Source organism: Stegodyphus dumicola, chromosome 2, assembly GCF_044657685.1.
Source record: "Stegodyphus dumicola isolate Sdum_Otavi_A_Nest chromosome 2, ASM4465768v1".
Classification (NCBI taxonomy): domain Eukaryota; kingdom Metazoa; phylum Arthropoda; class Arachnida; order Araneae; family Eresidae; genus Stegodyphus; species Stegodyphus dumicola.
Genome location: NC_140769.1, coordinates 179,595,231 through 179,621,453, shown reverse-complemented (window position 1 = coordinate 179,621,453; position 26,223 = coordinate 179,595,231). Strand labels below are relative to the sequence as shown.

General features: G+C 32.5%; 1 protein-coding gene across 2 annotated transcripts in view; it reads left to right on the top strand.

Annotated features, from left to right (window-relative positions):
• The window catches only part of LOC118206091 (uncharacterized), a 167,196-nt gene that overhangs the window by 125,028 nt on the left and 15,945 nt on the right, over positions 1–26,223 (top strand). For both annotated transcript variants that reach the window (XM_085811479.1, XM_085811480.1), the window contains exons 11-14: positions 5,160–5,221; positions 12,934–13,002; positions 20,613–20,634; positions 20,739–20,831. In XM_085811479.1, the coding sequence (XP_085667605.1) occupies positions 5,160–5,221; positions 12,934–13,002; positions 20,613–20,634; positions 20,739–20,831 (246 nt within the window). The remainder of the gene's footprint in view (positions 1–5,159; positions 5,222–12,933; positions 13,003–20,612; positions 20,635–20,738; positions 20,832–26,223) is intronic.

The following is a 26,223-nucleotide window of genomic DNA, read 5'->3' as shown; positions in this document are numbered from 1 at the left end:
ACATGGTTGTTTAAGCCTGCTGTGCTGATGGGGCAAAATTGTCTCCTCTATTGATTTTTAAAAGGAAGACACTACCCAAAGAAAAATTGCCTAAAGGAGTGCTTATACATGTTCACACAAAAGGCTAGATGGATGGATGGATGGAGGAGGAATAAAGTTATGGACAGATAAAATCTGGTCAAGGCGTCCTGGCGGACTGTTGAAGAAACCTGTTCTACTATTACGGGATCATTTTCGTTCTCACAGAGCAGAAAATGTTAAAAAATAAAACTCAACGAATTGAAAACTCGATTAGGTGTAATTCCAGGAGGCCTAACTAGTCAGCTTCAATCTTTAGATGTCTGCATTAATAAATCATTTAAGAGATTTATGAAGGAGAAGTGGAACAGCTAAATGCAGTCTTCAGATTTTGAGGTTATACCATCATCAAGAAGGAAGAGGCCTAGCATTTCGCAAGTATTTGAATGGATCAAAGCTTCATGGGATGCTGTGAAAGCAGAGATAGTGGTTAAATCATTTGAGAAGTGTGGCATTAGTAATGCACTAGATGGTACAGAGGACAATTTGTTGTATGAGGTTTAGAAGAGGTTTCAAGTGACTCTTCATTTAGCTCTGAAGATGAGTGTCTCTGTTTTGACGAAGAAGATTGAAAGGTATTTTTCCCAGATAGATTGGGTATTTGCAGAAAGTATTACTTTGTATTATTTTATATTTAAAATCCTGTAAATTCTTTATAATGATCATTAATAAAGATTCATCCTTCAAAAATGGGTATAAAAAAACGGGTGTGCATCTTATACGCTGGCAAATACGGTACTTCAAATCCACGAACCCGTTGAATGCAACAATATGTATGACCTGGGCGGATTTTCTCTTTAGTGAAATAAATAAAACCAGAAATGATAACCTTGCATCTGGTACCACTTTCCCAGTTTGAATGCCAAAATATACCCTCACCATTTTCATCAAAAACATTCTGGGTTTTACATCATTTTTGCTACATTCAAAAAAACCTTGTTAAGTTTTCCTTTATATTTAATTTTAATCCTTTTGGGAATTTTACTCTTATAGAGTGTTGAATTAAAAATTTTTGCTATATTTTCTCAACTAAAATATAAGTTTTTAAAGTACTTTCAGACAAAATGGCAAACATTATTACATGGAAAAATTGATAAGTTTTATGATTCATTTGTGCTTTATAATTTTTGGGGGGAGGGTTTTTTTTTGTGTAATGACAGGATTTTAATCTAGAATTTTCATTTTAGACTGTATTTGTTATTGTATTATTGTAAATTATTTGTGATTTTTTATTTTTAAAGTTTTCGAAAACTGAAATATTGGGATAATGCTCTGGCTGTTTGAGAAGGGGGTAATTATTTTTGTTTAGAATTTTGAGCATAATTTGTTGTTTCAATTTTATAATTTTTGTTTTTGCACTTAACTAATCAAGAGGCATGAAAAGTGTTTTCAATTTTAATGTTTTAAATTATTACTCACTGATGAGTTGATTTGAAGCATTAAAATATGAATAATTAATATGCATTTTTCAATCTCTGTTTTTCAGTTTTTCATAATTTAAAGAGTAACATTTTTATGTATAATTTTATTAATTCAATTTGTTAAATACTTCATTCTAAAATTTAATAGTAGCACACTGTTTTCTTTATCTTAAATTTCAAATTGAATGTTTCTTTAACTTTCCAAGATTATAATGTTTTTGTCTAATTAAAAAAATAATTTTTAAATTTTAAAATTCAAAGTGTATTTTTAAAATTAATATTTAAAGGTATAAACTCCAACCTCCTTTTAAAAAAAATACTCTGTATAATGAATGCATTCATTGTATTTATATTGCTTTTTGACTCTATGTAGTTCTTGTAGTTCAGGGTTCGCCAAGCTCCTTGATAGTCCGAGCCATTTTTCAAAATTTGAAATTTTTTGCGAGCCGCAATTAAATACATATTTAAAAGGTATGCAAAAAAAGTTATTAAAATTTTTTTTACAGAAATTATGTTTATTGAAAACATAAATAAAAGTCCAAAATATGTGTATTGAATTTAAATATTAAAAATTAAACACATTTATTTTACTTCTCTCGATAATTCTTTAAAATTTAGTGAATAATTGATGACAGCACTTCTCAGTAATTCTTTGAGATGCTGGTTAGTTAATACTGATTGGTGTTTGGATTTTATGAATTTTAAAGTGGAATAAAATGAGTCACATAAGTACGTTGTTCCAAATATTGAAATAATTTGACAAGCAGCCTTTTTTAATTCAGGATATTTTAATTCTGGTACAAATTTCCAAAATTCAGTAGTCAACGTTGTCTTATATTTTAATTGTAGAGCTTGATCTTCTTGCATCTCTATTCTAATTCTCCAGATGCTTTTTGGGTCATAATTATATTGGAAATGGAAAACTCACCTTGAATTGTGTTAATTTCAAATGGATTCAGAAAAAAATCAAGAGATGATTTAAAATATTTAAAGTCTTGAAATCTATTTTGGAATTCTGTCAGTATTCCTTCTAGCATTTTTATATACTTGTTGAGTTTTTCTTGTTTAATATTGGAACAAGGAAAATGCTAAAATGTTTTATTTTTAATCTCCTTTTGAAAAAGTTGTAATTTAGTTTGTGTATTAGTTTGAAAACTAAATATTTTATCCTTCCTCTGCAATTGTAAATTCAGTGTTTGCAAATGTTCCATAACATCAGTTAAAAACATTAAGTCTTGTAACCACTCGTCACTGTCTAATTCTGAATAGGTTATTTCCTTTTCTTTTAGAAACACAGTTATCGGATCAAATCTACAAACTGATTTAATATGTTGTAGCTAGATAACCATCTAACAATGGAAAAGAAATTAATGTCATTTGGAAGTTTTTTGACCTTTAATTCTTCAAGGAAATTTTTGAATTGCCGTTGATTTTTTGCATTGGTACGAATGTGATTTACAATGTGTAACACTATTTTCATAACATCAGGATATTTTAAATATTTTGTAATGAGATGTTCTCGGTGAATTATGCAGTGAATCGGTATGAATTGTGAAATTTGAGAATCATCTCTTAAAAGCCCAATAAGACTTATTTTTTTACCCACCATTTCCGGAGCTCCATCAGTTGCAATGTTTACAAGTTTATTTAGCGGCACATCAAAAGTTTTCATTATGGAATCAATCTAATGCATTTTTAATATTGACACCGCAAGCTGACTCTTGAAGTGCAACTAAATCTAATAATTCTTCTTTAACAACAAAGTCAGGTGAAACAAAACATATGAAAACTGCCAATTGTGGAAGATCTGTAATATCTGTTGATTCGTCAAGGGCTAAGCTGAATGCAATACAGTTCTTCAAATAATTTTTTAAATTATACTCAAGAGATGTATTAATTGCAGTTATGTGTCGTTCGGTTGTAAGTTTCGAGCTGGGAATTTGCGAAACAACTTTGGGCAATGCTGTATTATTTGGATCTAAAACTTTAAGTACATCTTCCAAGTTTTTTTTTAATAAACTCTCCCTCTCCATATGGGCACTTTGCATGAGCAATGTTCCAGGTAATAACAGAACTGTCTTCAGCCACATTATTGGCTTGATTGTTAAAGGTAATCGAAATTGACGGTTGTGTATTTAAACTTGATTTTAAAGAAGCAAATTTATCTGATCTTAATTTGGTGGATATTGATTAGAAACCTGAGGATGACTGCTTTCATAATGTCGATGTAATTTTTGACCGTAGAATTATAAATAACACATAATGCTTTTTCGTTATTGTCAATAAAAAAGAAATTCTCCTCCCACTCATTATTAGAACATTATTCTATTTTCTTTTTTTATTTTCGTTCTCTGTTGTCATATTTTTAAAAGAACTGGAAATAAATAAATGCATTTAGAGATACAAGTTTTGTGTTATTAAAACAATAACAACGTGTTATTATATGAAGCAAATTGTAATTAACTTACCAAAAATTCCAGATTACAAATTATATCCATAGCTAGAGTGATACAAATTGTTTCCTGCAGAGCACAATGTCAACTGTCCGTTACAATGAAAGATTACAAATTCAAAATTAATCTGAGTCTGTCGATTACGTAGATTGTTTTGGAGCAATCGGCCAGACAAGGCCTTGACTCCCATATGCTTCTTATAATTCACTAGGCAGTCGAAGGGGAAGAAAATCCGACGAATGGAACTGTTACACCACTGTTTACGTTTGTTCGTGCAGTTTTCGATGAGGCATATTATTCTTAACTTGGACAGAAATGAAATTTGTTACAACGTTACGCTTAGTCTTTCATATTTGTTGCCAGTAATTTAAAAGACATTTTGAAACACATACGGAATGATAATAATTTTTTAAAATATAACACAAAAATGAAAAGGGAACTTGGGTACATTTATCGAGAGCCACAAATAATCTTTCAAAGAGCCATGTGTTGGCCATCCCTGGTATTGTTGCTGCTTTTTTCAGACAAACCTCAAAAAGAAAACTATCTATGCAATAGATTTCACTGGAATGTTCTGTATTTCAATAGCAAAAGAAGTCTTGCATTACATTTCTCACCTTTCCAATCTTGATGTATTTAGTCAATTTTTAAATCTTTATTATAATCTTCATTGTACTTGTCCTGAAAATTTGCTTGATTGATTTTATTAGTTGTTACTTATGAATTTTGATTTTGTACCGAGTTCAAATTTTCGATTTTTGTTTCTAGCATCTGCCAATTCAGATTTATTTCATACATTAAATATATTTTTAATATATACAGAAATCAGATCTTAACGTAGAAGATTAAGCAGCATAATTATTTTGTTATACAAATCTTGCATATTTATAGCATGTTATTAGTTTGGAACTTTGTAAGATCTGGAACTGAATCAATTTTGTTTGCTGTAGAATCTTAAAACTGAATAATGACTTGATTATTATGATGTTTTTATTATTATTATTATTATTGAGAGGAATTGAAAGCAGTTTTTTATTTGGTGTTACAATATTTAAAATAGTATATGCTGTTTCTCTTTCATTTGTAATGTAACTTTTAAATTATGTTTTGTAAGAAATAATTATTAATGAATCTTTTCCTAACATGTAGTATAAACTAATCAAATTTATTCAGTGCTTGATGAATTTCTTATTTAAATATCTTGTAGGTTATGATGAAATGATTGATGAAGCTGGTATTGATCCATCTCGACCAGATTTCTATTGTGCAGTTAGTGATTTTTGTATTCTAAAAATTAAATTTCTGTATTAAAATATTCTTATTGAGTTCATATATTTAGGTACTTGCTGAGTATATGCATCTCCCTCCTGAAAAGTCACAAACCGTTAGCAACTAATTTTTCACCAAACTAAGATGCGAAGCGTGTAGCCCTTTTCAAAAACAGTGCATTAAGAATTGTATAAAACATCAACCAAGTAAAAAATCAAAAATGCAAAAAGCATTCATAATGAAACACTTCTTTTTTTGGAAGGAGGCATTGTTCTTCCCATGTGCGCAGTGATCTGTTTTTACTTAAAAAACATTAGAGAATTGGTCAAATTTGGCGTCATGCACAAATTTCAATTATTTAAGTAGTGCACCTTCATGGCATATGAGATTTTGCATTCTCTATTGTTGGTCAAAACACCATATTTCTCAAAAAAAAATGCAATGCTTTCTTTTTTCATCAGGTGGGAAATTTCACTCTCCCATTATGATTCCATACAAGGGAGAAAAAATATAATTAAATGCAACAAAAACAAACACTAGTCAGAGAAATGGCCATCAAATTCGAAGGCAGAAATCAACTCTCATCTGCTGTGCACGTGTGCATAACCCGTGTTGCCATAAAAGTATATTTTAGCAGCATCATTGCCTCTTTTGGCCTCCTCTCTTCGACATTTTGCCACTTTTGGCAGCATAGTGCAATTGCTTTGTAAATAGTTTCCAGACGGGGGTGCAGGGGGAGTTGCAGGTAGTCAGAGAACTTGTATTTTCATCATTTCATCTAAAAACTGTTATCTAAGATTTATCCAAGATGGTTTTGATTTGTTAATTTAAATTTATATAAAAAAAGTGTAATTCCAAATGTTGTTGATATTTTAAGATTTTACTGTGAAGTTTTTAATTCTAAGAATCAAAAATTTAAATTTATTATTTTTTTATTTAAAAGTTATTATAGAAGTCAGTTTATTCAATGTTTAATATTTATAAAGCCATGTAAATTAACTGCATAAAGTCTATCTGTTGAAGAATTTGTAATCAAAAAAGAGTAGTGCATTTATTGCTTATTGGGAAAATATTTTAGCTGTTCATATACAGGATCATGGTAACACTCGGTCAGAGAAGTCCGTGAGGGCCTTTTCGAGGTCTAGCTGGTTGTTGAAGGATTTCTCATGAAGATGGCTGTCAAGGGAATGGAAAAGGTTCTAGTCTGTTGGTGCGAGATCTGGGAAGTATGGTGGATGGGGGTATTGTCTACCAAGCCCAGTTGCTGGATGATGTCTCTGGACTCCTGAGTCACATGCAGCCTCGCATTGTCATGCAGAAGGAGTACACCCTTACGATTAACCAATGCTGGCTTTTTATGCATCAGATGCACACATTCCAACTGCTACGATTACAGGCCTGCTGTGATGGTTTGGCCCACTGGCAGCTCATAGTGCGCCACTTGGCGACTAATCCACCAGATACATAGCATGATCTTGCATGGGTGGAGAGAAGGTCTCGCAGTGTGAGACACAGGTTCCTGTGGTCACAACCAATGTCTGAAATGCTTGGTGTGTCATACTGGACCCACTTTTCATCACTGGTGAGTACTCAATCAAATACGGATGCATTGCGGTGCCGAGTAAGCAATGACAAACAGGCAACGACACGTTGTTGCTTGTTTGCATTGGACAGTGAGTGAGGTACCCACTTGCTCAGCTTGTACGCCTTTCCTATGTAGGGCAACTGGAGGCTGATCATTTCATCAGATACCTAGAAGTGTGTAACAAGCTCACCACACGTTTGGCTACTGCTATTCTCTATGGCTGCTCTCAGGGACTCATCGTCTAGCGCTTGTGGACGACCACTGTGAGGTGCTTCACCAAGAGACATATTCCTTGACCTGAACTTCTGGAAGCATTGCCTAGTGGTTTGTTCGCTAACGGCATCATCCCCAAAGGCCTAGAAAATTTGGTGACTTTATTCTGATGCTAACAAGGCCCACTTTAAAATTTTACAGCAAACGACTTGGAACGAGCCCCCTTTGACACATCCATTTCAATCAATTGCTGTGTAAGTTATGTTTGAAGTACCAATGCAACGCGCTTTTATATTTTTGGTTAGTGTCCGGACTCCCATCCTAACCACTTCATCGCCAGGTTTGGCAACTATTTTTTGGGGGGGGATTCACTCTTCCCGTATCATATCACAAATGGCAAAAACTGTTTTGATTACCTTGTAGAATTATCTTCTTTGTATATGTACAGTAAACTTCCATTTCGCTATTGCTTGAGGGGTTTGACATTTGTAATAACTGTTACCATCAGAGAACATTAATTCCAGAGGTAAGTGATAATCAGCTTCTTTATTAATACACACATGTTTTATTTACAATATAATACGTTGGTTACAAGCATTATTATTAGGCAAATGCCTTCATCATTATTAGGTTTAACACCTTCGATCTTCCAACAAACTAAAGTTACAGAATATCAACAGAGACAAGACATTCAGAGCACCACCTAACGGCACGAGCTATCAATTTTTAACATCCTGCCCCCCCCCCCATGAACTGCAAGTTCATCAATTAAATCTAACTAATCAATATTATACAATGCATACTTATCAATTACAATAATAATTAATTATCAATACTGCAATTAATATGACAAACAATAACTAATAATACAGTCAAAAGTCGTTAATTCGGACTCGTCGGGACTTCGGCGATTCCGGATTATAGATCATCAGTTTAAATCTCGTAAGATGGCATGCAGAAATTCTAAAATTAAAAATATGAAACCGTAATTTATGAAATAAAGAACAATTATGATCTAAAGGGTATCAAAAAAAAAGGCTTAATATTTATTTGTTTACTTTATTAAACATTTCTTTTAATGTAAGTTTAAGTTGCTTCGTTTTATGTGATAATACTTTCTCTTTAATTTTATAAACAGACATAATTTCTTGTTCAGTTACAAAGTTCCGCTGTTCAAGTCCCGTTAATTGCTGTGCCGAGAATACCGACTAACTTGTCAAACGAAATTTTTTCGTTTTCACTAACCTCTCTGTCACATTCTTCATGTTTTTATCCATTTTTTGCAGCAATTCCACTTTTTGTTTGTTGGACATCGAAACATACTTTCGTTTTGTAGATCCTTTGGAAGTTCCAGCATTGGAAATTCTATTTGACATAGTCGAAAGTTCAAGTTTACTTTTATAAAATTGCTCTTACAGTCTGCAAAAAATAATAAGCGGGATCCAATTCGAAGATTAAGGAACAACGCAATCATTAACATTAACTGAAATAGATAATTAGATAATTTTAGCTTACACCGTCCGTTATACATTAAACGCGCAGGCGAAAACGTATTCTGCACTTGCGCATATGCATATGCGCAGTAGTCAAGGTCTTATGTGTACGTGTAAAACGCCTGTGCGCATGTGCCAACGCGGCGCATGCGCAGAAAGTTTTTAGCTTTGAGGTCCGGATTATGGGTGTCCGAATTAACGACTTTTGACTGTACTAATAATAATGAGAATAATATATAGAATTCTAAATGAAATGTTGAAGTTCAAATTGTCGTATTTTATCAGCATATATAGTCTATTTTTTAAGTTCCAATGGATACAGAAGTTGTATTGGTCGTTTCACAATACCAGATTAAGTTTTACACTGCACGATCATATCTTATCATCGCGTCCGGTATACATTTCCACAATTTTGCCCAAGTTCCGCATATTTCTAGGCAACTTGTCTTTGATCAAGACTACATCATTCACCTTAAAGTTTCCTGTGACCTTTGTTGGTGTTATACAGTTTGCAGATTTTAAGTTTAGCAAATATTCGCTTTTCCATCTTTTCCAGTTATGATCTAACAAATTTCGTTGATAGTTGTATTGTTTTATCATATTATTTCTATCTGCACTAACATTTGCATCATATTTTATCGGTGGTAAAAAAATCAAATATTTCCCTACAAGAAAATGTGAAGAACTTAAAGGAGATAACACCTGTGAATTACTGTACACATAGGTAATCGGTCTTGAAGTTATCATGGCTTCTATTTCTGTTAAGACAGTTCTCAGTTCTTCGGTTGAAAGAGATGACTTCCCAATTATTTTCTTGTTTCACTAGACGTTCATAAAAGCCGCTCCACCAGGCTCCTTTTTCAACGATAAATTTCCAGTGAATTCCAGTTTTCCCGAAAAATCCTCTAACTTCTTGATGGTTAATTTTCTTCATATTTCCTTCAGTTCTATATTAGCTCTTTTGAAAGTTCTCACGTTATCGGAGTAGATAGTAGAACATATTCTGCGTCGTGAAATGAATCTTCGAAATGCAAGTAAGAAAGTTTCTGTACTTAAATTAGGAACTAGTTCTAAATGAATGGCTCTTGTAACTGCACACGTATATAATAAAATATAGTGCTTTTCTTTGTTTTTCATTGTAAACAACGGGCCAGCAAAGTCAATGCCAATCATATCGAATGGGGGAGATTCTTGAACATGATCTGCTGGAAGCGGAGCTGTGACTTGCACTGCAGGGTGAACCTTATATTGCCTACATATTAAACGTTTATTGAGCACAGATTTTTAATGTTCTGCCTTCCTCTGAGAATCCAAAATTTGCTCCTTAGTTCAGCCAGTGCGTCAGCTATTCCTGAATGTAGTACCTTATTGTGTGCGTCCATAATTAAGAGTTTAGCATACTTGTTCCCTCCAGGAATTAACCATGGGAGTTTTTCTTTCATTCACATTTTGAAAATTGCAGTCTTTATGCATATCAGTTTGTTTTCATCTAATTCTGGATTGAACTCGGTAAGTTTCGATACCCTTGCTATTGGCTGATCATTAAGCAGTTGCTTTCTTTCTTTCTTCAAAATATTTTGATTAGATAGTTTTTGGCCAATAAATTTCTGCTTCTGACAGTTCTAAAGTTGCTAAGAAACCTTCTTTCTTTTCACCAAGTTTTCTCGTATTATGTATAAAGTGTTTTATCCGTAATTTGCTACAATCTTGACAATTTGCTATACTTTTCTATATCAAGAACTGGTTCTGGTATTGGTGTGACATTACATGCAAACTGCTCTGTAGTTTTCTTTTCAGTTTTCAAGTCTTCTGAATTAACTTCACTCAAATTGCTTCGACGCCATAAACAATCTGATAACATTAACAATGGAGTTCCTTGCCACCACTTAAAACTTTAAAAATGATTTATTCACTTTATTAAAATTAAAGTTTTACAGCAGTTTCTGGAATTGTATACAGTATAAAGTGCGAGATCCGGACATTGAATGATCCAAAATCTGCACCTTAAAGCCATCAACAAAAATTTTTTTAATGCTTTACGCATATGCATTTGATTTTTTCCCTGCAAGAAAACGTGTAGAATCACGATTCTTAATTTCATTTCGGCATTTAATAAAATACCTCATTAATGAAGAAACAATCATTTTAGCAGAAATTTGCTTGATCGATAATTTTGCTCCGTAGCTGTGTATCTGCTTGGCATACATCTCGAACCAAAACATTCTACCTAGAAACATTGTTGATTTTACAACTACTAATATTTTGTATCCCTGACGGTAACCTGGTGAATCATTATTTATTATATTTTGCTTTCATCACCGTATGTTTATCAACACATGACAACTTAAGTAATGACTCAAGCAATGATGCCTACATTTTTTTTTTTATATTAGTAATTGAATAATAACGAGTATGGAAACCTTTTATGTTGACATTACGCTTGACAATGATTACAGATTTAAATTAAATGCGCTAAGTGTTGATGAGGGAAAATGTAACAAAAATTTCTTTCCATATGCTGAAAATAGATTTTGTTAATGATATTTGTAGGCCCAAAGATTACATTTAGGGCTATTTGAAGTAAGAATAACCAATTTTTTTTTTTTTTTTTTTTTATTTCCATAAGTCCAGAACCGGCATCAGAGCTCGTATAGCCACACCGGGCGGCAGAATTTAGGAAAGACAAAATTTTTGGAATTTAAAGAAGCACAAAGTACCAAAATTAAAGGATAATAATTTTTTAAGATTTAGGGAAAGCACTGGGACCTAAAATTAAGGGGTGGCAAAAACTTAGAACTTGGTAGCAGAATTTAAGACCTGCAGAGACTGCATCAGGCAGCAAAATTTCTAGTAATCTTACGTATACAATTTATTTATTCAGGACTTGGATAAGCCTTAAGCATGTGCAAGAATTAGGTGTAAGTATAATAAATAACTAAATTAATACAATTCAGACTTAATTGTCTCTGCGCGATAGATAAATTTAACGGAACATTTTGTCCTTCGTCGCCAATCTCATACTACATAGCCAATACTGGATAGCAGACACTGTTAAGCTAGGCTAAAATTATACTTTACTCATTCCAAAGAATTTCAGTTTATAGCAGATTACACTGTTCCTTAACTTTTCGATTTGATCCAGCTTATTGTTTTTTGCAGGCTGTTATAATTACAGCAATTTTATGAAAATAAAGTTTGAACTTTCAATAATGTCAAAAAGAGTTTTTAATTCTGGAGTTGCAACAGGATCTGCAAAGCAAAAGCATGTTTCAATGTCCATTAAAGGAAAAGTGGAATTGCTGCAGAAAATGGATATATGTATATCCATCTCAATATTATGCAAGGAGTATGGCACTGGAAAGTCAAACTGTATATGACATAACAGAAAAAGGAACTTTATGAATGTTTTGTGGTTTCAGACACCCCAATAGCAATGAATAACAGAAAAATAATTTTATGCTAAAAGTGACGGATCATAACAAAATGATGATCGAATGGTCAGACAGATATGCAACGAAGACGGGCCATTGAAAGGTCCAATGCTAATGGCTCAATTTAAAATATATCATGAAGAAATTAACTTGAAAACTGCATGCACATATTCGACAGATTTGTTAACCAAAGTTTAAAATCACTTGTCACCTATGTCATTTCGCAGTATTTGAATATGGCAGTGAAAATTGATGGCAATGAAATGTTTGAAAATTCAGTTTCAGTGTAACTATTAATAACAAAATGCTCTTAATTTTATATTTAACTTGCCTTTATAAATTAACCAGGGCACAAGCAACTAGAGTTACAAAACTCTATTCTTTTTTTACCTAAGCCCATTTTTGAATAGGATAACTATAAAATTTTCATGGGTTTTTCTTATATCTTGATGTAAATAAATCAGCTTCTCTTAACATTTCTTTTTAGAGGCAGCTCTTCCCACAAGCAGTTGTTGCTTTCACATAGTCTAATAATCCAATCTGGCTCATATCTATAGAAATTTAGCTGCAGTTTGGCAGTATGTGGTTTTGTCTTAAAAAGTACACTTTAAAGAATGCTTATGTATGCAAAAAGGTTAATAAAAAATTAATGGAAATTAAGACACATTTTGTTTTTCCTGCCTTTAGATGTTCATTTTGAGGTATAATAAATGATTTTATTCATAATAATTGCTGTTTATTTAATATAAATATTCTGAATGGTTTCAGTTGTAATAATTACTATTAATGTAATGTTTTCAATAAAATTCAATATTAGTTATATTGGTACTTATTTATCTAAATTATTATTAAACAGTTTGTGTAGGAAGTTTATTTTAACTTGTATGCCATAAGAAATTACTGAACATTGATATATCATAAATTTTTATCTTATGTATACATGCCTTCAAAATTTTTACTGATTCTGCGTCTTTGTTTTTTTCCCCTTAGTTGTGTGATGCACATATGAATAATAAAAATATGTGGCAAGCACATATTACGGGCAAAAGGCATTTAAAGGTAATTTTTTTAATTAATGAAATAATACTGAAAAACTTGTGTAATAATTACAGGAAAAGTGTGTGAATATTATTTGAACATTATTAAGGGAAGACAAATTCAATTTTTTTAAACAAATTATAGAATATGTTAAAAGATCTCTGCCTATGTGGCTGATTATTATGAATAAGAAATGTAGGAAAGCTGTGAAAATAACAATTGTAGCTTCAAATGAAACAGTAAAATTGTCAAGATTTTAATGCAATTTTCAAATAATTATTGTCTTTCTAAAGATGTAATATACTATAAAAGTAAACTATAGTTGGTTTCGTCAGTTCAAGTAAATTGGGATGTACCAGCAAAATGACAGCATTTCCACAGAAGTATTTAGGAAAGCTTTTGTAAATTTCATTGAAGATATGTATTACCAGTAACGATAAGTATTTTGTAACATATATGTCATATATGTACATAGTGTTCACAAAAGTTTTTACCAGCCCTTTAATTGTGCAACCATTGATATTTTAAAATTTAAAACATTCATTTTGTAAAAATTAAGAAACATAACTTTTTATGTGTTCCCCTGGTTAATGGATTAAGTGACTAGCATTTCTATACAGATTATCATGAAAAATATAAATGAATATATATATATATATATATATGTTTACATGGAGATTTTTTTCACAGAAATTTATAGTGTTATAAAAAACACTGTCAGGCTTCAATATTTACTCTATTAACATTATTTGCATTAATTAAAAATAAAAAAAGTTTATATTTAATTTTTTTCACAATTATTAAATTCTAAGATAGTAAAACTGCATGAGACTGCTAATAATGTGCTTTTAGCATTGCAAACTTTTAAAATATTTGCATAAAAATCCTTTCAGCATATCTAATATCTAATGTAACAATATTATAAATTAAAAGATATAGTATATCTCGGAAGAATATTATTGAATGGCATATAACAGGGAAAAAAATTCAGCCTCGAATTATTCTACTGTATTTATGAAGTGACTCCTTAATATAAATGAAAATGACATCAAAAATTGTGAATTTTGAAATTAAATATCTCAGTCATTTTTTTTTTTCATATTAGAGTCAAATTTTACCCCCCCTTTTTTTTTGTAAATTTTGTACAGATAAAATTATATGGACTGGAATGTGCTTAAAATTTAACAACTAAGTTGCTGGTCACACTGCAGTAATATAGAAAAACTTTATAAAGAATGATTTATCTTGTTGTTAATACCTCGGCAAATATTCTTGGAAGATTTGCTGACAAGATATCTTGTCTGGGGTGATAAAAAAATGTTAAAAATGCCAAAACATGAATGTTTGCCTCATTGAAAGCATTTTGTGATTCGAAATGTATGTCTAGGACAGCAGTTTTGAAATTAAATGTCAGGTAAAGAATTTTGCTGTTTTGGACACTGTGTGTATTTGTAATAGTCCTATTGTGGTTGGTAATATTTATTACACATTAAAAAACCAGTACAATCATTTATATGCATTGTTTCAGAAGATACTGCATATGATTGGAATTTTGATGAAGAAAGACATTTATTAAGAAATGATGGCTGCAGTAAGATTTTATTTTAGTAAATGAGGAATTCTCCTTTAGCAACTGTACAAGAAGGTATAAATCATGGCATAGAATCAGCTGCTTATGTTCTTCAGGAGATTCTGCATCTAACTTAGAAGTTAGTTGGTTCATTCAGTGGTATTTTGAGAAGGTTGCAATTACCATATTAGCTTATTCTAGATATACAGGGTGTCCGAAAAGTCTTTCCCTGATTACATAAATTGATAACTCAGGCTAGAAGTAAGATACAAATATGAAACTGGTGTCTAATTGTTTACAAACTATCAAAGTTTTTTTCACACATCAGTAAACTTCCACATGAGCACCTTGGTAGCACGTAGCACATCTAGGCGATATTCAATTTCCGTCCACACATTAGACGACTGTGGTTATCCACTGCCACAGGGTTTCAAGATCTGGTACATGTGTTCGGTAGACCTCGTCCTTGACATAACCCCATAAAAAGTAGTGTAATGGGGTTATGTCAGGAGAGCGTGGAGGCCAAACCATTGGCCCATCACGACCAATCCATCGCCCAGGAAAGGTCATATCGAGATAGGCACGGACATCCAAACCCCAATGAGGCGGTGCACCGTCTTGCTGAGACATCGGGGTAAGCTGAGGAACAGCATACTGTTGCAACATGTCCAGATACACTGCAGATGACTCAGCGAAAAGAATGGCCCGATAATTCGATTGTGCAATAGCGCGCACCAAACATTCACCTTTGGACTGCCTCTGGTGCACTCCATGCCCTCCCCAGGGGGTTGTGAACCCCAAATGCACACATTATGGCGATTCACTACTCCACTGACAAAAAAGATCGCTTCGTCAGAAAAGGCAATTCGTCTGAGATAACCATCATTGTCCTCAATATGTGATAGCATTTCGACCGCAAAGTCATATCGACGTGTACTGTCATTAGGCAACAAGGCCTGAACGATTTGCACTTTGTATGCACGAAACAATAAATGTTTGTTCATGGAGAGAGCTTTTTGGTATCTGTAATTCACGTGAGGCCCTGCGCACCGATTTCTTCGGACTTCGCAGAAAAGACTGCCTCACAGCTTCCACCCTGTCTGCTGAGGTTCTAGGTCGACCAGACCTAGGAAGGTCTGCAACCGATCCTGTGTTCTTGAACTTCTCATACCAGTCTTTAAGGCTTTAATGCTCTTGACATCAGGTGGATTCCTCCCAAATGTTGTCTGAAAGTGTCTCTGCACTGTGGTTGATGATCGTGTCTCATGGTACCACAGGACACACTGTGCCTTCTCCTGATTGGTTAACATGGCTTCTTGGGCACTGCACCTCATCCACTACATACGTACTGCAAACCTAAAACAGAAAAAAATTTTGATAGTTTGTAAACAATTCGACACAAGTTTCATATTTGTATCTTACTTTTAGCCTGAGTTATCAATTTATGTAATCAGGGAAAGACTTTTTGGACACCCTGTATTTATTGGAATATGCTAGTATCTAAATGGCTACAGAAAGGTATTAAATTTTCAGATATTGCTGAGAAAATTGTAACTGTATGTTTGAGCATTAGTTTCTCTGAATAGCATATAAGCAGTACACTCAGCTATATAATGTTTTCATTGTATTTAAGATATCAGGTTGCCTTATAGTGCAACTACAGGAGATCTGCTGCCCAAAGAGGTAATTCATCTGATTATCTCGCCAGGTGTGATGGCAAGTGCCTTTCCATAACGAATGTGGTACGGGTAGCCTGGCTACTCCTATTCCATGTATGTGTGTGTAAATCATCAAGAGTAAGGAAAAAAGCAAGATTTGATGGTTGCTAGCTATTGGGCATTATTCACAATGACAGATACACTGGTTCATACAACTCTGTCATTAATAGCATATTTTAATGCACATCATTGCTTAACCCTGCAGTGCTCGCGTGGCTCCCACAGATGCCAGGGATGTTTTTTTTAATGGCTTTATAAACGGATGTGCAATCAAGCTTGTGCTGCCATCTGCCTATCTCTCCACTAATATAAATAAGTAGAAATCATTGAAACAATGCCATTTTCATTTTAATGCTGAGAGGAACAGGTTATAGGCCGATGTGCTGTGCTGGAGTCTAGGAGACGCCATGCGACCGTTTTTGATTCTATATGTAAAGTATTTTAAAATTTATATATTATAATATTTTTAATTTTTATTATCAACAGCTGTTCTTAGTAATAGTATTTTTTTTTTTTTTTCCAGTTTAGTGATAGGTAAAAGAAATTGTTTTTGAATATATTTAATTCTAAATGTAAAAAGAATGTATTTCTTCTTATATTTATAATTTTTATGGGCAACAATTGTTTTTATTACTTATTATCTTACCTTTAATGTCAAGATGACTTCTCAGAAAAAATTCAGTATGGCAAATGAATGTGATGGAGAAATAGTATTATGTAAATTGATGGAAGAAGATGAATCAGGTGATGAGTTTGATGAATATAGTGATACAGAAGAAGATAGAGTGGAAACAAGAGAAGAAAACCCAGACACTGAGCAAGAAATAAACTCTATTGATAGCGATAGTGATGATTATATTGCGGATAATTATTTCCTAGGCTGGAATAAATCATCAAAATGGTGAAACGTTTGCCTATGTAAAAATATACGCACTCGGCGACATAATATTGTCACTCATTAACCAGGGGTAAAAGGTGTCATGAAGAATGCTCAAACGCCAGAGAAATGTTGGGCATGTTTTTTTGACAATGGCATGCTATCTAATATAGTTAAATTCACAAATGAAAAGATATCCATAGTACAGGAAAATTATTCTCAGGAAAGGGATGCCCATTTGACTGACATAATTGAAGTAAAAGCGCTTCTAGGCATATTATACATTTGTGCTTCTAGAAAAGGCAATCGTGCAAATACCAAGGAGATATGGCACTCTGATAAAATGGGTATTGAGCTATGCCGTCTAATAATGTCTGATAAACGATTTAGGTTCTTTTTATATTGTTTGAGATTCGACAATAAGGACACACGAGAGATAAGGAAGAAAACTGATAATTTAGTGCCTTATGTGTTTTCTTCGTTTGTGGAAAATTTATAAGAATGCTTATTCAGTTGGAAAGTATTGTACAGTTGATGAAAAGTTAGAAGCTTTTAGGAGAAAATGTTTCTTCTGGTAGTACATCTCTAGTAAACCAAATAAGTATGGGATAAAATTATTTGCATTAGTAGATGCTAAGATGTACTACACTGTAAACCTAGAAATATGTGCTGCAAGCAGCCTCTGGTCCATTTGAAATTAGCAACAAACCAGCAGATGTTGTGAAACGACCGAGTTCTGTAATCTCAGAAACAGGTCACAATATAACTGTAGACAACTGATTTACATCGCTAGATTTAGCTAATTTTTTGCTTCAAAAATGTAACTAAGGAAAAACAAGGTGGTTCTGATACTCTCCACTATGCATCATGATGATGCAATTGATGAATCATGTGAAAAAAGCAAGCCACAGATTAATAACCTTTTATAATACAACTAAATCAGGAGTTGATACTGTTGACCAATTGTGTAGCACTTACAATGTCGCCAGGAAAACGAACAGATGGTCTATGGTCATATTTTATAGTATGATGATGAATGTAGCAGCTATAAATGCTCAAATAATATATCAATGCAAATAACTTATCAATCAGCACCAGACGTAGTGAGTTTTTAAAACTTCTGGGTCGTAATCTAGCTGTTAATTCCTTGTGAAAACGTTCTCAGTGTTCATCATTACTTAGAAACCTCAAGCAGGATAATCAAAGCCTTTTCTTAGATGAGGGTACAATTCAACTTACAGAAGAGGCTCAAGCTACTAAAAGGCAGAGATGTCATGAATGTGGCCGTTCCAAGAACAGGTACACCAAGTACAACTGCCACAGTTGTAAAAAATTTCTATGTTTAGAACACACTCAGCAAATATGCACTGATTGCTAATTTGTGCAACTAACTAAATGAGACAATTTCTCTTGTATTTTTCGTTTGCATTTGCGCAAGTTGAATAAAAGTAAGTATCGCTGTAAACTGAAGTTTTGTTACGTGTATTTGTAATATGACATCACAAATATATGTGTGTTACTTCAATAATCCCTGTGCATTCATAAATTTGAACTGAAAGACCTAAATATATTTTAGTACAGCAAAAATATATTTGGGATTTGTAAGATGCCACGCGATCTTTAAAGTAGCAATATGCTATGCGAGCATTGCAGGCTTAATTCAGTCTTCTGCTAATTGTTTCCACATAGGATTCTTTGATATTCTGCGATTATAAATGATATATGGTGATAAATGACTGCAGATGAATGACAGTTTATGTTCTAATTCGAGAATCCTCTTTGTGCATATGTGCGTCAAGAAGTTCTGAGCCTCTTGTGTTGGTAGTTTTCTGTCACCTTTCATATTATTTCTGTATTCTACTTTTACCAACACTGAGTATTGCATTAAGTATTGCTGAGTATCTTATTACTCAAACAAAGATGGTGGCTGAAATATCTACTAAACATCTCTCTTCTGAAGACACAATAACATGCCGAATAAATACTAATTCAGAAGTCAAACAACAAAAATCAGCATTATATTTACAAAATTTTCACAGGACTAGTTTCGATGGTTTTACCGAACTACTATCCTCAGCTGCAAAATTTTTTTTGTTTGACTTCTGAATTAGCATCTCTCTTCTGTTAGGCCCATGGTGCTGCTACTCTTTAAATCCAGCAGTTGTTAGTGTAGTTGAGTGCATTTCGAAGCATCTTTGTATACAATATGCAGTAAAGCACAAAGTTGGTATTAAACTTTGCCATGAATGAGATAATTAGTCCTTTTAAATAATTGCAGGCACATTCTTGTCATATGCTTTGAACAAGCCCTATATCATTATTTGTGCTGAAATTATCATCATTTGCAGATATCTTCTGATAACATTTGCATGTCAACTGTCTGTAGTTCAGTTTTTTATGAATGCATACATCAACCTCCTGTCTGCATTTATCATGAATAAAACTGGATTCTTTTACAAAAGATCCCAAATAAAACTTAACCTACCAAAATGTAAAAGTAAACTTGTTCCTAAAAATTTTTAAATCTCTTTGTGTAGAGATCATGCTGCTGCTGATAACTGCAAATGTAAAATATTTTTCAGATTTTTATTAAGTAGGCCTCTTTTTCTCATTTGACCTATAGTGCTGTGCAAGAAAATGTTTACTTTGTTTCAATATCATGTCCCCCCCTTTTTTTTTATTATCAGGGAAACTATTTTTGATAAAGAAAGCAATTTTATGAATAAAAATCATTGTGTTATCATAAATTATTTGTTCATTACTAATTCAAAAGCTCATTTTTAACTTTATACGATTTAAATTTAGGAAGGGACTGTTAAAAATAGGCAAGCTAATCAAAATATTATTAACAAATGTTGACATGTACTTTGTCTAATAGTTTATTAATTATTGGGTATTATTTCTGTGAAAACTCTTTTATGCATTAAAATGCTTTTAATTTTAATAGTTTTCTGTCACCTTTCATATTATTTTCTAGTGAAATTCTTATTGCAAAATATTTGGATGTGAATTTGGTGATTAAAAAAAGTATTTTTGTTGATGTTTATTTTTTTCTGTGAAATCTTAACAATCACATATTTTTCATAAAGTTCTATAAAAAAAATTGTGTATTTTAACTGCCCTATTTTATTATTCAGAAAACTCTGAACCGATTATAGTCATTAGTAGCCTATTTTGGGGAAAATGACTTGAGAAATATGAAAAATTATCTAAAACTTCTGCATTTTATTTATTTGCAATTTTTCTGTCTCACACGCAAACTTTGCAAAAATGTTTTAGTGCATATATTTACATTATAAAATTATGCTAAAATCATCACCACTTTCAATAAAGATGGTTGTACTTTGTTCCTTGTTTTCTGACATAGAGAATGAAATACACTGTTCTCTATTGTAACAGGTATTCATTTATTTATGTGATGTGTGTATTTGTATATTTGATTGTGAAATTTCTTATTTCTTTTTAGAACATGAGAAAGCAAGCTATGAGTAAGTATTTTATTTCCTATAAACTTTTGTTTTCCTTCACTTTTGAAGAAGTAATTTTTATCTGAATTCATTCTGTATGAAATTTCAACATCTCCTTTTTCAAGGTCCAGCTCAGAAGAGCAGTGAACAGACTAAAATTTCTAGTAAACCTGCAAAATTGATGAGTTCTTTAGCAAAAATTGATGAACCAATTGTTGGTAAGTTTTTATTAATCCCTTCAAATCTCTAAGAATGCATTTTCAAACTTTGTTTTGTGAAAAAATTACCTTTTCTCAGAATTTTTAGTTTTTGTTCAAGGTGGAGGAGAAAAGAGTTTTGGCCCAAAATGTAATAAAATTTTGTAGTGAATATATGTAAGAGTAAGTGAAATAAGGATATCTTGCACTGATTTATAATGTAATGAAAAAATATTTTGATTTAACTGAAGGTTGTTATGGATCCTGTAACAATATTGTAACAATTATTCTGTAACAATTACTAAGTCCTCTGTATGTTACTAGCAAGGAATGTAAGGTGCAGCACCTATCAAAAACTCTAGCTATTTTAGAGTATCAAATCAAGGATATTAAAATATGTTATGACATCTCTGGAGGGTAGCAGCCCTACCACTTGCTGAGCAGTTATGATTGTTGAAAGCTGGTGCTTCAGCCTGAGTCCAGGCAAACAAACTGGCTTCATGGATGGTTTCATCTTTTTCTGTGTGTGTTTCATGAATACATAGCAATTTTCCTTAGAAAATCCTACATTTAGATAGTATAGAAGGGCAGCTCAGAAGACTTGGCAGTGGCTAATTGTATTGTTTAAGTTATTGTGTTAGAGAAAACACTTGAAAGGTTTTGCTGTGAAAATATCATACATTATGCCAATTATAGTATTGCCACAACGAATTTTAAGAGGGCATTTCATTATCTACTGTCTTCTGGTGTTAGAATAATCTTTTTCAGGATTATCATTATTGGTGGCTACAATCTCAACAAGCTTATATAAATTGCATATAGTCTGACCAAATTTGCAACTGTGTGAATTGGAATAAATGACTTCTAGCTGCCATTAAGGAAACTTCTGTATAAAGTTTTCCCAATCATAATGATTTGCCATGAGAAGTAATTGGGCTTCACCTACAAGAATTCCTCAGAACAAACAAATGGATATTTTCATTAGATGTGTTATTTCTTTCTCCCTCCTTTTTTTATTTCGAAAGGGACATTAGCCCAAGTGGTATATTAGTTTCGAAACTGCATTTTGTATTTAATCACTATAAATCTATAAATGGTGTATCACTTTAAATCATTGGCTACCAAATATCATCAACCTGTATTATATTTAAAGAAATAAAATAATTAAGAATCTACATGAATGTATACATGCTTTTCACACTGAAAAAACAATGGTTCCTAGAGCCATCCAATTTTGACTATTGTAGTTCTCATCCAGAACATGGGCACCTGGAAACCTAAATTTTGAATTTCGAATTTGTTTTATTATCTGTTTTATATTTTGTTAAATGAATTTTTGATTAACAAACTCAGAGGCAACACTATGTGAAAAAAACATTTTTATCTCGAGTGCGAGAGACTGTTGTTAACAAAATAAACCTCTGTGGATTTGCTAAGGCCAGACTTGAATTAAATTTTAGGAGCAATCCAACAGTCAAAAGCTTTTGCAACTTGAGTTAATTTAATAATATGCATTCTCGTAAGATTTGTTTTGTTGATGTTGAGGGGGCTTGTCCAAATACAAGAATTTTCTGAAATCAAAGTAGCAGTGATTAGTGTTTTAAAGCATTAAGTGTTAAATATTATTAATACAACAGGTTTCCTAAGAATTTCTCAAGTAAATACCATGTTTATTTCCTAAGATAATTGTTTATGATATTTATTATTATTCATAGATGAATAACAGATTAATAAAACTGTTTCAGAAGTTAATAAAGTAGTGTTTTATCAGCACATTTTTTTTTTTTTATTTTGCATTTTTCATTCATGTTTTCCGAACTTCTTCCACCTCTTTTGACACTAATTTTGCATTTTATAGCCCTTTCTCTAGTTAAATAATATATTTGAAAAAACTATCATGACATCTCACTTAACAATACTGGTCTTTCTGGTATATTTAAAACATCTGATTTCTTTTTTCAGTTTTTAATTAATTTTCTTCATTTGCAAAATAACATGAAGTTTATTTCTTCCTCTTAACTATTTATGATATTGTGTTAATAGAAAGGGAAGGTTTTTTATTTGGGGATTGTAACTTCTCTGATTAAGTAGTTTTTTAATATAACAAAAATTTTAAATCTAAACTCAGAATTTTTTTCATGCAGAAATAAAACACAGACATTATGAAACAGCTGAAAATATAGTTTTGAATTTCCTTTATACCTTGCTGCAAATGGTGCCAGTACATATTTACTGCTTCAAATTGTTATAAAATATTAATTTTACAATCATCTCTTAGAGTCAGACGGCCACAAAATGAGAATATTTTGGCTCAGTTTTGCCCCCCAATTTTGATGGAGAGCACCCCGGGAAAGCGAGGGGTTCAAGGATCTCCACCCGTCTCCCCTTCCACAAAACCACACGAGAGGACTTTCGGCTCGCTGCATATTTAAAGTGCTGCCATGCTTATGTGATGAGTGAAATTTGGGATAATGCATATTTTATACAGTGATATAACCATTAAGATAAAAATATGTAAATAAAAACTTTATTTAAAATTCATAAAAGTCTTTTAATTAATTTTAATTTGAAAATTTCTTTTTCCTATTCCAAAAAGGGTAATTACTTTTAATAACTTTTTCTGAACTGCATCATTTCTAGATTAATTATGAATTAGTTATCATTAGAGTTACACATAAAATTAGTGACATAAATGTTTTGTGAACTACAACTGAAAACAGCCAATAATACATTTAGAGCATTATTAATCATCCAAATATATGGCATTGAAACTGAATACCCTTTCTAAATTAAGATTTCATTCTGATCAAGGTGCACTTGGAGGGAGATAATTTTTTTTTTTTTACTTCATAGTACTACCAGGCTAGTATAAGGGCCACTTATAAGAATTATTATTCTCATTTCCTGGATACATTTTCTATTATTCCCTCTCCTACTTTATCTTATTGCTTTTTGCTGCTTTCAGTTTGGGGGGGGGATTTCTATTTATAATTTGCGTTAGATCAGGAGCATCATTAAATAATTTACCAACTGTTTCAGCTTGTGTTTCTGTTCAGCCTTCAGGTGTTTCAGCTCAAAGGTCGGAGGGTGCATTTCTGTCTGCTTCATTTCATTCATATCCAGGTGTAATGCGGCTTCCTGAAAATTCATTTTTACAACCGCTACCTTTAAAAATTCCTTTCCCAAAATTACTGGAGTTTGTAGATTTTTCACTAGAAAGAAAAACTATTTTCTTCACCTCTTTTTTACTTAAATGTATAATGCAAATTTTCTCCTACACATGAATACTGTTTGTGTTGTGTGGCAATAAATTTTGTTCATTTAACCGCAAGCATTCTGTACCGCTTAAAATGTTTTTAAAATAAATTCTCTGCCAACAAATTGGATTGAGCATCTGTAGCCTATAATACAGGGTTCGTACGGTCCTTAAAAGTCCTTAAATTTCTCAAAAATGATTTTTGGTCCTTAAAAGTCCTTAATTTTGGTCAAAATAAATGAACGGTCCTTAATTTTGCTCATTTGACATTTCTTACCATTTCTAATGATTGCCATTATAAGTGTGAAATGTGATTTCTCATGAATATGGAATTAAAATTACACGACTCTTAACCAATCTGTTGGCGGATTTTCATTGCAAACGATAAAAAAAAAAAAAATTAGCTACCCTAGGACAAAAGTATCAGGTGTCTGATTGGCTATTCATCCAATCTTTCGAAAGAGGTGTTATCCATAAATTTATGCAGATTGTGATGAAAGTGTGAAGCCAGAAGTTCTTTAAGAGGCGGAAGTGATGATGAAGGTGCTCGAGAAAAAAAAAGGGGGGGATTCTGGAAATATTTGCCAAAATTAGAACAATTCCAACCTGGAAGGCCCCCCCCCGATGCCAATAGGAACGAAATGCCTGGAAAGTGCATTTTCAATAAACTGTGGCTTCATCATGCTGACTACAAAGACTCTGGATATTGATGGTTGACAATCCTTATAAAGCTAAATGTGGTCTTTGTCTGAAACAAATTGAAATTTCTAGAATGAGAGAGTCAGCACTGAAAATTTACATGAAAGCTAAGTTCGTTTTATCATTTCAATTTGTTTTTACATGGTTTTGCTTACCTTAATTTCTGTGTTTGTTTGAATTAAGCCATAAATTAATTTTTGATCACCTTCTACGGAGTTTATTCTCTTTTGCACATATATGTATGGGATATCGGGATTATGAGTTTATTTCTGCAGAGGGTCTATTATCGATTTTGCGGGAAATCTGTTGGCGGGAATAGTCGCGGGAAATCCGTTTCGATTTTAGGTCGCCAAGGGCAAATTCGGTAACACTAGCCGAAAGAAAGTGAAGTTCGGAAATACGTTTTGAAGCTTCAATAGACAATTAAGTATTTGGTTTAATCATATGCACAAGGTATTTGTAGCACAAGGGATTTGGCGACTTTATGAAGAGCAGTAAACGGGACACATACGATGAGTAGTTAAACGGGTCATTTTGGTGTTGGAGGCCCACCAGCGGCCGAGCAGTAAAGTCGCTGAACACTGGTAGTTCGGTCCGAGGTTCGAATCCCGTGAACGGGCTGGCTGCATGGGCGTTTTAGTGGTTTTCCCCATGTGTAACGTGCATACGAGCCAGTTTCCCTTAGGAAGTCCTCCACGAAGGCATCCCTCCCCTTAGGCAGATAGCCCTAGTGTGTTTTGCCATAATTAAATACGCCATTTTGGTGTTGGCGATAATTTTCAAAATTGCGCCAAGGCTGCACCGTATACTAGAATTTTATTAAGTATTTTTATAAAAGGAATACTGCTTTCAAAAGAATGTTATTGAATTTTAATATCGCATGAGTTATCCAAATAGTTGGTCGATATAAAATTTCATTGTGATAATGAATGAAATTGTTTTCTGTTATTAAGCTAATTTCACCTATTTATAACTAGAAATTAAAATAAAAATTAAATCCTGAATAAAAAGTCAGTGTTGAAATGATAAGGAAAAAATAAAAGAAACGGAAGATTAATAAATTAAAAGAAAATGACTGATAAGCGGAATGGTTGCTACACGGAGAAAACGGGTTCATGGTATTGCCAATATAGCATTCTTATGGCAATTTTGGTGATGTAACGGAATCTCTGCGGGAATGCTTGTCTAGAATATTTCGCGATGTCTGAATTTTTTATCGATATAGTACATTTTTTAAGTGTTAAAATATAATGCGTAAGAAAAATTCATACATTTTTGTTGTTTAACAATAACACCAATTATTGCAGAATTTTTATCTTTGCTCCATCATCTGCTAGATAAAGAAATAATGTTTTAAGTAAAATTTTCTGCTGTGAAGTTCTGCTTTTACCAATGGTTGCAAAATGTCCCAGCAGTTGAAAGAGCCATTGAAATATGGGATGACTTGCTACTATACGT